Raw genomic sequence first — 16,705 nt, 5'->3', positions numbered from 1 at the left:
TGCTGCCTGTATAGTTCTTCTAGTCTCTCCATTTAGCCTGAGAACATTTTTAAGGAACATCAAGTCCCCAGCTGTTTTCATTCATCATCACCTTCCATACAAGCCTACTCAGGAGTTAGCTGGAGACTTATTCTGCAGTGTAGAAAATACACCCTCAGGAATCGCTCCTTCCTCACCTCTGCATGTAGCACGCACAGAGTTTAGATCTCACAGCAGACTTTAGCATCCATTTTACAAGTTCCCCTGAGAGAAGTGGATACATCATACAAGGCAGGCTGAGCAGGCCAAGGTCCACTCAGTTTCCCAGGTCAGCAGGAGCAAGAAGCCAGGACTCTGGGTACCCTGCGGAGCGTGTCTGCTCTGCCACTTGAGCAGAGCTCCGTTGTTCTGGGCCTTGGCCCCTGCGCGAGTCTTTGCTCCATTGAACTGGCACCCTTGCTGCATTGCAGTGATGTCAGGAAGATTACTTAGTGGAAGGAATTATTCTAGTTATCAGGTTTTTTAGCTAAAAACAGAACTGAGACTTCAGAGGGAAAGCCTATATGGCAGTAGCTAAGTCGGAAGCCAAGCAGTTCCCACCTTCTGGGTTTTACATACGCTGCCAGCAAAAGTTTGACTGCAGCTTTTCAGGGCATGCCCAGGCTGGCTGTACTCCAGCCACCTCACAGGAATGGAGATGATGGGCTATGCTAGTGGAACAAGTGATCATGCTTTGCTGTTCCTGGTGCTTAAATAGACAAAAATGTATGCAAACTCTTTCTTAAGTAGTGTCATCATTCTCACCAAGTACTATTGTTTTTTCTGCCTTAGCTTTCCCCATAAAAGAAGAAACAGGCTACAGTGTCTGCACCATGTGAAGAAAACTCCAAAATCTAGCTGTTTTTTTGAAACAAGTACTCCATTAATGTGATAAGTCTGGTTTATTTTCTTCAAAGCTTCTTGTCATGGTATCTGTAATATCAGTAATTCTGCCATTCTGTGCAGCAGAACAGTTTTTCAAGTAATTAACATTAGACTGACAAGTGGGTTGAGAAGTACTTCTAGGCTAGAACAAGAAATTTATTCCAGCCTGCTTTCTGAGCCTACTTCCTTCATTCAGGAAGTGTGATGTTCTTTATTACAATTTTTCACCAACTTCCTTTTATTATTAATTTTGTTGTAGTGTTCCAGCAAAAGGCCACCCGAGTGCCCGGTGACAACAACAGGACATACTGCAGGAAGCCCGGTAAGGAATTTAATTTAGCTCTTTATCTGCTTTGATGCTTTTCAGTAGAACTAGTAAGAGATTTGCTGTGACTTGATTGTGACTGATTTAGTATCTATTTTCCCACATACCATTTATATCCTTAATGGTATTGCAGCATTAGGAGATCAGATTAAGGAAAGAAAAATAAAAGTTAGTCTTGTGGAAAAGATTTGTAGAGTCAGGTTACTTTATGCTCTGCTGTTTCCATTCTCCATTGTGATTAAGACCAAGAAAAGGAAGGGCAGGAGGGCTCAGCTGTGCACTAATTCCAGCCATGGAAAGGCAGCAGCATGGGGAGCAACTTGCTTACCCCAAGATCCATGTAAAAATGAATTTCTTGTGACAGTTCAGTTGTTACTTGAGTTGTAGCACATCCAAATGTTGCTACCATAAATTCCATTAATGGTACTCTAAAATAATTGACAATGTTACGTACGAAATGAACGAACACTGAGTGAAGATTTTTTCCTCCTTCTTTTAACAAGCAGCAGGTCAGGACAGCATATAAGCATCTGTTGCTGCAGCAGGGAACTGCAGTCTCCAGTGCAACTGGTAATATTTCTTATGAATGCTAAACCACTTAGGAAAAGATTACAGGACCTTCTAGCTCTTACTATGTTAGAATATTGGTAGCATACCTCTTGTAACCAACCTAGTGGCCTTTTGTGATGGAGCAACTACATCAGTGAACAAGAGAATAGCTACCAGTATTGTCTACCTGGACTTCTGTAAGGCCTTTGACATGGTCCCCCACAACATAGAATCATAGAATCACAGAATTGTTTAGGTTGGAAAAGACCCTCAAGATCATGAAGTCCAGCCATTAACCTAGCACAGCCTAGTCCACCACTAAACCACATCCCTAAGTGCCACATCTATGCATTTTTTAAATAACTCCAGGGATGGTGACTCAACCACTTCCCTGGGCAGCCTGTTCCAATGCTTGACCACCCTTTCAGTTAAGGAATTTTTTAACATCCAATCTAAACCTCCCCTGGCACAACTTGAGGCCATTTCCACCTTGCTACAACCTCCTTTCAAGTAGTTGTACAGAGCAGGAAGGTCCCCCTGAGCCTCCTTTTCTCCAGGCTAAACCACCCCAGTTCCCTCAGCTGCTCCTCGTAAGACCTGTACTCCAGACCCTTCACCAGCTGCATCGCCCTTCTCTGGACACGCTGCAGCACCTCAGTGTCCCTCTTGCAGTGAGGGGCCCAAAACTGAACACGGGATTCAAGGTGCAGCCTCACCAGTGCTGAGTACAGGGGGACAATCACTTCCCAAGTCCTGCTGGCCATGGCCACAGTATCTCAGACACAAGCCAGGATGCTATTGGCCACCTTGGCCACCTGGGCACACTGCTGGCTCATGTTCAGCCTACCAGTCCCCCCAGCTCCTTCTCGGCTGGGCAGCTTTCCAGCCACCCTTCCCCAAGCCTGTAGCGTTGTGTGGGGTGGTTATGACCCAGGTGCGGGACCTGGCACTTCTCCTTGTGGAGCCTCATACAATTGGCCTCGGCCCGTCAATCCAACCTGTCCAGATTGCTCTGATCCTGTCCTCAAGCAGATTAACACTCCTGCCCTGCAACTTGGTGTCATCTGCAAACTTACTGAGGGTGCATTCAATCTCCTTATCCATACTTCTCTCTAAATTGGAGAGATATTGATTTGATGAATGGACTGTTCAATGGATGAGGAATTGGTTGGGTGGTTGCATCCAGAGAGTAGTGGTCAGTGGCTCAATGTCCAGATGGAGATCGGTGACAAGTGGTGTCTCTCAGGGGTCCATACTGGGACCAGTATATCATCATCAATGACACAGTGGGATTGAGTGCATCCTCAGCAAGTTTGCAGACAACCCCAAGCTGAGTGGTGTGGTTGACATGCCTGAGGGACGGGATACCATCCAGAGGGATGTGGACAAGCTCAGGAAGTGGGCCCATGTGAACCTCATGAGGTTCAACAAGGCCAAGTGCAAGATCCTGCACCTGGGTCAGGGCAACCCCTGGTATCAATACAGGCTGGGGGATGAAGGGATTGAGAGCAGCCCTGTGGAGAAGGACTGGTGAGGGTACTGATGGTTGAAAAGCTGGACAGGAACCAGCAGTGTTCGCCTGCAGCCCAGAAAGCCAACCGTATCCTAGGCTGCGTCAAAAGAAGCATGGCCAGCAGGTTGAGAGAGGTGATTCTGCCCCTCTGCTCTGGTGAGACCCCACCTGTAGTGCTGTGTCCAGCTCTGGGGCCCCCAACAGAACAAGGACATGGACCTGTTGGAGCAGGTCCAGAGGAGGGACAGAGAAATGGTCAGAGGGCTGGAGCACCTCTCTATGAAGACAGGCTGAGAGAATCAGGGTTGTTCAGCCTGCAGAAGAGAAGGCTCCAAGGGAGACCTTATTACAGCCTATGAGAAAGATGGGGACAAACGTTTAGTAGGGCCTGTTGCAATAGGACAAGGAGTAATGGCTTTAAACTGAAATAAGGTAGATTTGGACTAGATATAAGGAAGAAATGTTTTACAATGAGGGTGCTGAAACACTGGAACTGGTTGCCCAGAGAGGTTGTAGATGCCCCATCCCTGGAAACATTCACAGTTAAGTTGGACAGGGCTCTAAGCAACCTGATCTAGTTGAAGATGTTCCTGCTTACTGCAGGGGCTTGAACTAGATGACCTTTAAAGGTCCCTTCCAACCCAAACCATTCTGTGATAAAACAGAGTTTTTATGGGTCTGAGAAATACACACATGCATACCTGTTTTGCTGATATGAAAAATGCAGTTTTGTCTAAACTAGTCTGATTTCCAATTAATTCTCTCAGGTGGAAGCATTAGGGTCAGTACACCATCAAAACAGAAACAGTTCGCCGAGATTCATGCCTAGCATGTGCTCGTATGATCAAAAGGAAGGAACGGGAGAAGCCACAGCAGCTCCTTATTAGTTTCCTTAGTGTATTTCCCTTTGCACAGTCCTTCCTCACTTAAAATGAAGATATTGGTGCACAACACAGAAAAACGGATCTAAATCATACCGACAGTTTCAACTTTTCCCCTGGCTGCATTCCCTGTGCAGTGAAACAGGTGCTTTATGGCACCTTTGCAAGAGCCTTATAGAGGGCAGGGAGAGCCCTGCTTCACGGTGGCTCATGCGTTCTGGATCGGCCATTTCAGTATCAGTATCCTGGCGATATGTGGTGCTACACCTCCTTGGGCCAAGCTGTGACTGATCACACACGTCTCCTTGTCGTTTCCCTTCAGCTGGGCACCTGTATCATAACCTCGAGGAGGGACTGGGTTGTAGTCCTAGTGGTTTTCTTGTCACTGCAATGTATTTAATAATTTGGGGTAGGGAAATCAAGTGAAATTTCAATATGCTTTCTGACCAGATTTCAGGCCCAGCTTTTGAGAAATGTGTGAAGTTGGAGAAGGAAGGGGAAAAAAAGGCACTGTGGATATTATTTGTCTTAACATAGCAACAATTTCCTTTAAAAAGTCAGTAACAGCTTTAGCGGTAGAAGGAGTACTGACTGACACTAATGGAGAACCCGTGGATCAGGACAATAGTAATGAATGAAAAGTCTAAGATGCTACTCTGCTGCCAAAGAGTAATGGTAAAATCCTCACTGATTTGTTAAATTTCTCTCATTGAAATAAACAAACAAACCAAAAACCCAGTAAAAAAACTACAGAAAGAGGAAAAGGGAGGGAGGGAGCCACCCTGAAGACTGTGTTTTTATTGATGTCCAATTATAAAATCACTGCTTACATGCCTTTGTTGAAAAAAGTGTTTTTGTCATAAAGCAAAACAAATGAAATGGGTTAATAATATTTTCTCTTTATCTTTCTACATTTTGTACCAGCACACAGAGGCCACACTGACACAGTAATTGATAGCACTGTGAAACACAACATCCCTGCTGAACAGGAAGAACTCATCCACTTGCAGGAACAGGTGAAAAAGGGGGCAATTTCTGTGGATGAAGCGCTCGACAGATTTAAACAGTGGCAGAATGAAAAGCAGATACTACAGTCTACTCAACAGGTATGAGTCTGAAATTTATGTTTCTTGACAGGAATCTTGATCAGAAGTTCCAAAAACAAACGCTTGTATTTTGGCTCCTAGATATGAGGGCAAAAATAAGAGTCATGATTTATATACCCATCAGCTCCCAAGGAACTTGCTGTGTATGGTTCTGAATCTTCTAGATACCCATTTCCATGGTGGTTTGATTTACTTGAGAGGTTTTCTGAATTTATTTCGCCTAACTTCAGGTGCTGTTGCATTTGGTTAAAATCATGAGTTAATACGTTGCTCTTCTAAGCTTTCTGTTTTGAACTGCTATGTGACGCTTGGGTCTATGCATCTTTTATGAAACCACAAAACTTTCTGTAGCTGAACAAACCAAATGCACTATTGAACAGTGTCAGCTACCAGAAACATAACTATATCAAGCATACATTGTTAATATATATTGACTTGCACCAGGCTTGATGCCTCTCTGGAAGTGTTGAATCTACTTAGTGAAATTCACAATTGTTAGCTGTGCTCTTCAGCTCCTTTATATTCAGCGTGTGGAGTAAAGTGAGGTGCATAAACCCAGGATTTACAAAAGCCTACGCACTGAGTCACTGAAAGAACTCCATCAAAGCTACAGCCTAAGGAGTAAGGCACGGTGAGGAGGTTTGTTAATTACTTCTAAGAAGACAGCTGGAGGAAGAGGTTATGCCCTCATTTTATATGAGGTTGTGCATTAACAAAAATATTTTCTTTGCATTTGGTAGAAAGAGGAAGAACCAAAGCTAGTCTGCTACTCTAGCCATGTGGAGTGGGAGAGCTCTCAGGTGCTGTCAACAAGGAGAGATTAAATGCTCTCTGTGTTTGCATTTAATGAAGAAATAGTGTGAGCTTTGTCGTCACAGTGCAACATGTCACAGCACAAGCGCAAGGCTTAGAACAGTTTAGGAGCCCAGTTCCCAGGCTGGGCACCAGCAGCACAGCACCAGCTGTTGGAAAACCGTGTGAGTGTGGTGGGCGTCCCCTTCCAAGTCTGCCTGTGGCCAGACAGGCTGGTGGAAGCTGCTGGTATTGCTCTGTCAGGCAAGGAGGAAGCTGATACAACTTAGTGCCGCTACCTTTGCATAGATTAGGGAAGTCTTTTTTTTTCTTGGTCAACTAGAAGATGCCTGTATTTCAAGGAGGATTTACTTGGCCTGTTTTCACTGCAGGGAAAAAGCTGCTTTCTAGGGGTGGTTTATACCCTGCACTGCGTGTGTGATTGCTCTTTGGGTTTGTACCATAGAAAAGTCTTTCACTATTACCCCAATGTGAGCAGATGAATTTACTTCATGCTGTCACTGCAGTTGTCTGGTCTTCACTGGGATTTCTGAGAAAAATTGCTTGTCCAAAGAAAAAAAATAAACCTCCAAGCTTCTTTAATCTAATGCCAGAATCTGTGTAACTTTCTGGTAGGAAAAAACTCCACAAGAGTTTTTAGGTATAAATGCTAAAATTAGTATTTACTTATAGCACATCATAGACATTTTTCATTCTTTCAACATTATTTTCCTGGAGAGGGAAGCTTGATCTTCAGAGTGCTAAAGAATCCAACTTTTTGTAGTTATTCGCTATTCCTACAGTAAATTTCCGTTACTGGTTTCTGGTGCTGGTTTTACGCTTGTTTTTTACTAAAGGAAAAAGCATATCACCTTAGAGACCCCACTATTGGAAACAGACTAGAAAAGGAAAATCTGAATGGTAAAGTTGCACTTTCTCTGCCTTTCACTGAAGCCTGGAACTGTAAGCATACTGCAAAGGTCTGATCCAAAGCATAAGCAGACTTTTGGATCAGGCATTGAATTTATAATGAGCATTTTCCGTATCTGACCACATTCCAGTTATCTTAGTGTAATCAGTCTTCAGCAGGGTCAAGATTTCATCTCAATGATGAGCTCACTGAGAGTTAATGGGGCAGAAAGTTTACCAAGTCTTCGTGGCTCAGCTTTTCTGCAGCCCATTTCCTACTGCTTCATCACAGTTAGCGTAGGTGATTCCTTTAGAACAATATACTTGATGACTTCAGTATTTTATTTGTAAATCAGCTATCAATTTGCACTGGCAAATTCTTGATGAACTTTCCACTGTCACAGCAGTTTAGTATTGTGAGTCATTAATAAAAGCTGTACTTCTGGTCATCTGAGATGCTTTTTCCCTTTGTGATTGAATGTCATCTGCAGCAGCAGCACCTGCATTTCCTGCAAACGATCTCTTGTTGTTATGAAAAGATTGCTTTAGATGCTGTTGAGTTTAGGCCTGTGATTTCTGTAAACTTCTAGTACATACACATTCTTGGAAGGGGAATAGTTTCTTTTTCACGTTGGACTTAGTACCATTTGTGTATTGCTATTTAAAATTATCGCCTAAATGTGTAATTTCTGTACTGCAAGAGAGAAACATAATCCACAGTACTGCTTTCATTATTCTGTTAGACAGTGTTATATTTATGTGGATCTCCAAGATACTGCAATTTAGGGAAATTCTTGCTGGCCCTAGCAGAGTTGCAGTAGAAACTTTATACTTCTATATATATACTATATACTATATATTTCAGCTTTAATATCTTCAACATTTGGTAAGGATGCAGCATCCTGAGCATGTGACAGTCCATAAGCCTTCACGAGGTGCTTGGCACCTGGGGGCCTGGGATCACTGCATTTGTTCCTGCAGTCTTTTCTATGGGCAAGGCAAAGCTCAGGATGACATGAGAGTGATTCTTGGAAAGTATTTGTCTGTAGGGTTTTCTTCTAAGGCCACATCAGTCCTGTCTCTGACTGCTCCCTCCAGAGTTTGGTTATTGAATAATACCAGCAGAAATGTAGTATCAACACCAGAATTTTAAATTTTGGAAATTATCCAGTAAGTCGGATAACAGTCACTGTGTTCCCTTCTGATCCCAACCTTTCTTCCCTCTGTTACACTATCTTGTATCCTTGCGATCCATATAAATCAGCAGCTTCACTCTGCAGAAATACAATGGGAAGAATCATTATGGAGACCCCTGTCTTGTCCAACGGTGCACTTTATTATCAAAGCTTTAATTTCTTGAAAATAAGAACTTCTGAAATATGGAACTCCCTCTACAGCTGGGAGCATATTGGTGGCAGGAGTAAAGAAGAATCTCAGGAGACCAATACCTAAGCTCAGGCGTAAATAAATTGCCTGGAACAAAAATGATAATCACATTCTTTTCTCTTTCATAGTTCCTAAGGAAAGCAGGCCAGGGAGCATTTGTTTTCGAGACCCTTTATTCCAGATGCCATTTAATAAAGCAGTATGCATGAATGTTAGCAGGTCTCAGATTTGTTTAATGAATTCCAGTTCTTACATGCCTATACAGACTCTCAATCTGCACCTCCCTCTTCAGACTCCATGTTTGAAATCAAGATTCAGACAGCCTTTTTCATAGATGGGTTTTGAAGTAGTGATTGAGGATTCAATCATGTCAGAAGCCTTTTAGAAAAGGAATTTGATTTTATTTTAATGAGAAAAGAAAAGAACTCCTATAAATTGGTATGGAACATAATTGTTAGTTTCTTGGTAAGTTTGATCTTGCTTCCACTGTAATGAAAGTTATTAACGAGAGTGGCACTCAGTTCAGTCTTCCATTAAAACATCTGATGCTATCTCAAAATTCGTGTCTCATTTTGCAACAGTTTAATATCAGACTGAGTAACACCCCTCAAAAAAATTAACTGCAAAGAAAAAGTTCCGTCACTCTTAGAATGAAATATCTACAAAAACCTATTTATTTTTTCTTAAAATAAGGACTAAGCTTGTAGAATGTTCACTTGCAGAAAGTACAGGCACAATGATGTATCTCATTACTATATAATATACATAAGGCCTTGCCCATAGACATTGATAATATCTTTTCCAAGAAAGGAAGCAAGACATAGCCAACAGAACAACAACGAATAAAAAATACCTTTAATAAAATTTAATGGAAATACGTAAGTGATTTGGGGACAAAAGCTCCATTTTGAAATCTGAGTGGCACAGACATTTTAAGGTATTTTAAGATTTTCCTTGGCATTTTTCCTGACACCACCGAAGTACTGAACTAGAAGTAGTCTACTGCCTATGGGAAGCTTCATTTATAAGCGAGGCTCATACACTGTCCGGAAAGGCACCTTGCCAACCGTGAAATACTAGAGCAGGAGACAAGGAAGAATGGAAAGAACAACAGGATTGAAACAGTTGAACTGAGGAGGTATGTCTTGGCATTTGAAAGCCTCAGCCATAGGTCTCCTCTGGGCGACATTTCCAAATCAGGACAGCCAGAATTTGCCCCCAGTGAGGCAGATGTGTGCTGCTCTCCCAGGAAGATGCTGTGCTGTCACGCTAAGGTGGATGCGTGCTGCTGCTGTGACATCCCACAAGACATGAGCACCCAAATAGTTAGAGCTCAGCTGACTCTGTGGTAACTGATTCCTTACCTTACGCTTAAGGTTATGGGCAATGCTTAAGAGTCTTGGGTTTGTGCGTGTCCACTAACAGAATGAATGGCAGCAGCTTAGACAACATGTATGTGAGGATGGCTAGACAAGTTTCCTTTACAGTCTTAAAAGACAATGCAGCTTTCACATGCGTTCCATGTCCATACTTTTTAGCACAGGATTTTATTTAAAAAAAAAAAAAACCAAACCAACAACTATCTGCGCCTTTGGACATTTGAATTACCTATGTGAATATCATTTAGCTGTTTCTGAAAATGAGATTTCAAAATCTGCCTTCTATTGCAATTAACATTATGGCACCTTATGTGCCACATCCCACAGATTTAGTCATCCAGCATCTAAAACTAAGTGCAAGATTGCAGAAACTACGTAAGGTGGCTTGAATTGCTTGTAGTTAGTTATCCCCTCATAGCCAATCTGTAGAGCCTTGAACTTTGTCTTTAGGGATACAGCCAGTATAGCGTAAGAGTCCTCCTCAGAACCAGGAATGGCTGACACTGTTCTCCACTTCTAGCGTAGCAGCAAGAGCTGAGCAGTAGGCGCACTGCCAGGTAACAAGCAAGATAAAGGCCACAGAAGACCAACTGTGATTCAGATGGACTTCAGAAGACCAGTACTGCATTAAGCAAATGTGAAGCTTGACTTTTTAAAAATTATAGTAGTAGTAGTATTTCAGTGCCAGCAACTTAACGTAATAGTTTAAAATTAATATAGATCTTAGGAAACATGTAAGATTCTTAGTATTGCTCTGGTGACAAATATACCTGTGGGGCAAATGAGCAATTCGGTCTTTGCATCTGTTCCCGTCTTGGGATCCTTGGCAAGACTGGCAAGGTAGGTGGCCTGCTGTGGAAAGGTCAAAAGTTTTTTCCACAGGGAACTCAACTGAAAGCATTTATTTCTTAGCTGTTAAAATCAGTAGGTACTTACACTGGAAGTGGCCTTCATATCCCAGAAGGACAATTTTACTGTCTGTTGCTACAGGCTGCTCAATACTGACATACTGACCCGCTCCTGTACGGCACTGTAAACAGCCAGGCCATCCACTGCAGTAGAGGCATCCTCCACAGAATTTCTTCTTCCAGATTTGTAGATGCCTGTGAAAATAAAGCAGCTCTGGCTTAATTAAGTTTGCTCAACCATCTGCCAAAGACCAAATCTCTTCCTCAGCTTCATCCAGAAAACCACTCAGAAGAGCTCTATGCACCTTTCACAAACTGGCAGGTTATTGATTACGTTTGCTATCCTAAAGGTCTGGCTTCATTCCTCAACCCTCATCAGCACTTTGTTTTTAGTCCAGGCTGCTAACAGATTGCTTATTCATCAGTTGATGCCACTCCAGCTTGCAGTTAGTGTCTAAGTAGAGTTCCCTTAAAACTAAAACAGCAGCACTTAATTTTGAGCACATTAACCAATTTCCATCATCTCTGATAGGTTGATAGGAAGAAGAACAAAGACACTAATTTTGACATTTGGATCGATGGGAACTCAAGACTTCTTTACTCAACCCAGTTAGCAAAGTTGAAATAACTCAGGATCCTGAAGGATATACAAGCTTTTGTATGTGTGGGGAGTGAGGAAGTCACAGAAGATTTATCTTCTTCATGACTTCAACGGTATGCATTTCAGTCAGGGCCTCTAGTCTGGAAAATACTTGTTGGTAGTTTACAATAGTGTCCATTAGACTTGTGAAGCTGCACCTTTAGCCTGGCTTATTTCCAGTTTCTTAAGTATTCTGTAGCTTCACATGATGCTTAAATTTAAAATCAAGAAAATAACAAAAAGCTAGGTTCCTGCCCATTCGTCACCAAATCAGGTCTTCATGAGGCAAGCTCACAGTCAGACTCTTGACTGAGGAGTTCACCAAAACAACTGAATATCCATGTACCCTCCGCCTCTCCTAATTGCCACCAGTAAAGATGGCTGTTAGAAATAAGATTTGTACAAAATGCACCTCATGTCATTCTCCTACACAACACCTGCCTGTTTTTGTGGATGTCTCTTGCTCCCCTGCTCCCAGGGACACATGTTATATTCACATTTGAAGTAAAACAAGTAAGAAGTGACTCATCCTAGGTATGTGTTTTGAGAATTAATCAACTTTGAAAGACATTCCGCACTGGCCTAATTTATCATTGATATACATGACTATTTATTAATTGCATCTATTTCTTTTTAGTCTCCAACTAGGAGCCCAACAGAAGGGGAACAGATGCCTAATTAACACAGGTAAGAGCAAGTATATGAACACAGGCACAGAGACGTTATTTGTCATGGAAAACACTTGTGGAAGTACCTTCCGTCAGAGTGCATTTGTGTAACAATAGAATGGAAGTGCATCTCAGAAATCTGATTTCACATCAGTCCGATTCTCGAAGTCATTCTGGCTTATACTGGAACTTGGTTTTTATCAGGTGTCAACCTATTCTTGTTACTGCAGGGCAGATTTGCAAGCAGCGAGACACTTGCCTGACTTGTCGATGCAGTTGACGAGAGTTCCCGTTAGTTATTGCAATTCATTGAGCTTATGCACCTAGAGGCTGTATTCCTCCATACTGATCACACATGCAGTATCAAATGTACCGAACATCAAAATCAGGTTGAAAGGCACAGATACAAGCATGTGTCCAGAAATACTGATTAACCAAGAGACCAATGGTCACTTAAGTGCTCAAAAGCCAACAGGTGATGGTATTGTCTCGACAAACAGCAGAATTTTCTGATGCTTGTGTTAGTGACTGTGAGTTTCTTGGCTTTGGGCATCTAATGAGTTCTTTAATAGTTGGGGGGGGGGGGGGTAATTAGTTTTTGGTACCTGTGTGCTTACATGTAATCTCATAGCAGTTTTAGAACTGTATGTCTACCTTTCAATGAGGCTTGATCATTAGACTTGCTGCTAGGAGGGTAAAGTAAATAAATTGGGTTTACAGCATTCATTGAGTTTTTTGGGGGGTTGGTGGTTGCTTTCTATGGTTTGTGTTTTGGTTTTTTTAATCAGTTCAGTTTTCAACACCTGTGCTGAGAAAAAAACTTACCAGGAACTGAACTTAGATCACCTCATGAATTAGCTTGCCTTCATTTTAAGGATAGGGTACACTGAAAAAATAATCTGGAAAATTTCTCATTTTGCTAATTGTCCTGAAAATGAAGGAGTCATGCAACCCTTTTTATGCATGGAAGGATGACAGCTATTAAAATTTTAAGGATAAGGACAAGGATGTCTGCATTCTGGTCATGTATGTGCAAATCTTTTCCTTGAGATCTTTAACAAATTTCCAATCCCTTGGTTTTCTTAGGCACTGAATTTCTTCAGTTTGTTGATCTCTGCAAGAACAGTCTGTGCTGAACAGCTCCAAAAGTCCAAGTTAGATTTTCTTCTTCAGTTTTCATTCCTTCAGATGAGTTTAGGACCTGAAAATTTCAAAATTAAAATTTACCATTTTAGATATGAGTAGCATTTTTAATTTTGCATTATTAGAGTTATAAAAGGGATTAAGTAATATTTGTTCACAGTAACAGAATGATGCAGTTTATTCCTGAAGACAAAGGTAATTTTATTTAAAGGCTTTGTTAGCTAAGTTACTTTGATTCAATTTGTGTCTCCAGCTTTTCCAAGTGGCGGAATGACATTTTAGACTGTTGCAGCATTACTTTTGAGGCACTGAAAACAGATAATATTCAGTGAGGTCTTTTCTGCCACCCTTCTCTCATGTAAAGGAAAGAGCAGTAGCTGCTTGTGAGAACTGTGTTTCCACATCTCATTTCTGGACCCAGCTGCCCTCCTGCTCACTGGAGTTCAGTGCCCACACCATAAAACAATAGGTACCTTCCCTGCTGCTGCTCAGCCTCTAACTCACTTGTTCAGGCCCCCCTCCTCCAAAGTTCTCATAAGAACCTAAAATTAGTCTTACGGTGTGACCTGAAAATGAAAAATTACCACTCCTTGTTCAATAGGCAGCTCCACTCCTACATGGGCTTTCCTAAAAGAGCTGTTTCCTTGAGTAGAGCTGAAGTCACCTACACTAAATGGGTAAAAAAGCTTTGAATGTTAAAAGCTCTGAAGCTGAAGAAAACTATTATGAAAAACTTGGTAACAGCAGAGGTGCTTACAAATTGCAGATTGCTGAAGTGAGATGAATCATTCAAGGTGGGGAATTACCCCTGGGATCAGAATAGGTGATCTGTCACTTTTAGAAAATTGTTACATGGGAGAGAGAAGGTGAATTAGACGTGGGAGATCATGCAAAATAGAATTTATCCAGAACAGAACATTCAATCAGTTCTGTTTGTGAATTATCCGCACCAAATGCCAAGGTTCTCCTCTTCTGCAAAGTATGGCCTCACCATAGCTTTCTTGCTCTTCTGTCTTCAGATTGGTTCAGAGGCCTTACAATACCATAACACTGAACGTACTAGTCTTCGAAAAGCAAAGAATTTATGTAGAGGCACATGTGCCACAGCTGTAAAGCAGCAGAACAGCCCTGTCAAGATTAAAAAAACTTGGTGGTTTGGAGGTTGAGGTTTTTTCCACTCTCTCTTTTCCATCACTTGCAAGGAGATCGTATTAACAGAAAAATAACAGTTGGAAAGGGAATGTTCGTTCACCCACATGCGCTGGAAAACATGTATTTAAGGCAAAATTCTAAATCATGAGAAAGTAACTGAATGTCTTTTTTTTAATTAAAAGACTTCAGTATTCTAAACGTGATGAAATATGTTCAGTGATGTACACAACAATACTGTGCATACCACATAGGAGGATGGGACCTTTCTTGATTTAAAAAAAAAAAAAAAATGTGTGCCTGAAGACAGACCACTGTTTGGTTTTTTTAATGACCAATTGCAGGGAGATTTTTCAGTGGTTAATTATTACAAAAACCCTGCAGATAAAACGTTCAAAAACTGCAATTCTATTGCTAATACTCTGACTCTCCAAATGATTGAGCCTCCAACTCCAAGGCGAAGTTCTTAGTTATGTTGCTCATGCCCACCCACAGATCATCACACTTCCCTTACGTAAGGGGGGAGAAGAATAACAGAGTTGAGATCCAGCTGGTGGACCTGAAGGAGGAGGCTGTGGCTTTGATTCTTTCGTACTTGTTTCAATAAATACAGTGTTCGATCTTATTCTAAACAAACATGACCAGTCTTACTGAATAATGGGCATTTTCATTATTTCTTACAGTGGTTCTTCAGCCGTCTGTGCATCGTTTCCTCTGCTTGGCATCCAACACGTCTCCAGGCTGCGCCCTGACAGCCTGAGGCTCCATCCAGCGCATGCTGCTGTGGCGCGGCTGCGTGCGATCATCGCTGCACTTCAGCATCTTGGAATCTCACCTGGGCCAACTCTGGACGGAATCCAGTATCACTAAAGCAAATTAATAAGACTTCTGGTAAAGTCAGCACTGAATTTCAGATTTTTTTCTTTGTCTTGTTTTTTTCCCCAAGATGACAGCTGAGGTTTTATATAAAGATATATTGCATGTTTTGGTTCATCATTTTTAAACTCATTTCAATTTTTCCATAATGCTTGATAGTTGTTTAGTAGTAGATTTTATGCACAAAAGAGGAAGATCGTGACAAGTTATGAAGATTATGAAGTTATAATACACAAAATTTAGGTTTTACTTTTTAAGACATTTTTCTATAAACTTTGTATATACATTTGTCTTTCCTAGGAATAGTAGTTGTACTCCATCACTAGTTGAAATAATTGTACTCAAAGCTAATTTCTGAAGTCAAACTATGTGTACTAATTATCTACTAATGCATTAAAGTGATTACGAGAATTGGGTTTACAAGGAAATTGTTTTGTCTAGTAAGTCGCCTAAGGTAAGTGATATCCAGACCAAACTGAAAGAATCTCTACTGCGTTCACACAGCAAAACTAAAGTAGTAGATATGGTTAATGGGTATAATGGTCTCCATTCCCACAGCTATATGCTCCAAAATTTAAGTGAGCATGTGACAGTAACAGGAGTATGCAAGAAAACTTGCCCTAATTCATGCACAAAAAAAAGACCTCTGTGTCACCTGCTGGGGGTATAAGAGGAGTTTTTAACTTTCAGGTAAGTAAGAGCTTAAATTGACTTTCCTCACCCTCGTTATTTTAGCTTTGCACGAGCCTTCTTAAAAAGCAGGTAAATATGCTGTTGGCCAAAACTGCCTTCACATAGATCTTAATCTTTACTAAACTCTTAGTTGTGCATTATTCTCAGACATCTTTATGAACCTGAATTATTCGTAGCAAGCGTTCCCTCAAATTCTCAGTGTTGAATTTCTGCTTTGCATGTACTAAGAGATGCTTGCACTTAAACTTCAGTTAGGAAAAACTGAAAACTACTTACAATCAGAAACAAATACAAATAAACGTGGCTCCTTAACACATGTTAATGTGACACCCAAATCTGGAAGAGGGGAGTGGATTTCTGTTCAGACTTAAGAGTCTTGAAGGTGTTGTGGCTTAACCCCAGCCAGCAATTAAGTACCACGCAGCCATTTGCTCACTCCCATATCCCTGACCCAGCAGGATGGGGAGGAGAACCAGGAAAAAGGTAAAACTCATGGGCTGAGATAATAATAATTCAGCTTAATAGTTGAATTAAAATAAAATATTATAAAAATAACAATTGTAATTAAAAGAGAGAGAGGAAAGAGGAATGAAATCCAGAAGGAAAAAAACCCAAGCAATGCACAATACTTGTCATTTTGACAAAAAATGTGAGCTTACTACCTGCTGACCGATGCCCAGCCAGTCCCTGAGCAGTGATGGGCAGACCTTGGCCAACTCCCCCCAGTTTATATACTCAGAGTGACGTCATAGGGTATGGAATGTGGAAAACCCTTTGACTGGTTCAGGTCAGCTGTCCTGGCTGTGTCCCCTCCCATTTTCTTGTGCCTTTCCAGCCTTCTTGCTTGAGAAACCAAAAAGTCCTTGACTTGGTTGTTGCTAAGTA

General features: G+C 41.4%; 1 protein-coding gene across 6 annotated transcripts in view; it reads left to right on the top strand.

Annotated features, from left to right (window-relative positions):
• BANK1 (B cell scaffold protein with ankyrin repeats 1) overlaps positions 1-15,543 on the top strand; it is a 167,067-nt gene extending 151,524 nt beyond the window's left edge. For all 6 annotated transcript variants that reach the window (XM_055720306.1, XM_055720274.1, XM_055720291.1 and 3 more), the window contains 5 exons: positions 1,163-1,225; positions 5,096-5,277; positions 6,927-6,990; positions 11,929-11,978; positions 14,946-15,543. In XM_055720306.1, the coding sequence (XP_055576281.1) occupies positions 1,163-1,225; positions 5,096-5,277; positions 6,927-6,990; positions 11,929-11,939 (320 nt within the window). In that variant the 3' untranslated portion in view covers positions 11,940-11,978; positions 14,946-15,543. The remainder of the gene's footprint in view (positions 1-1,162; positions 1,226-5,095; positions 5,278-6,926; positions 6,991-11,928; positions 11,979-14,945) is intronic.
• The last annotated feature ends 1,162 nt before the right edge of the window (positions 15,544-16,705 follow it).

Source organism: Falco cherrug, chromosome 1, assembly GCF_023634085.1.
Source record: "Falco cherrug isolate bFalChe1 chromosome 1, bFalChe1.pri, whole genome shotgun sequence".
Lineage (NCBI taxonomy): Eukaryota > Metazoa > Chordata > Aves > Falconiformes > Falconidae > Falco > Falco cherrug.
This window is presented reverse-complemented; position numbering and strand designations above follow the sequence as displayed.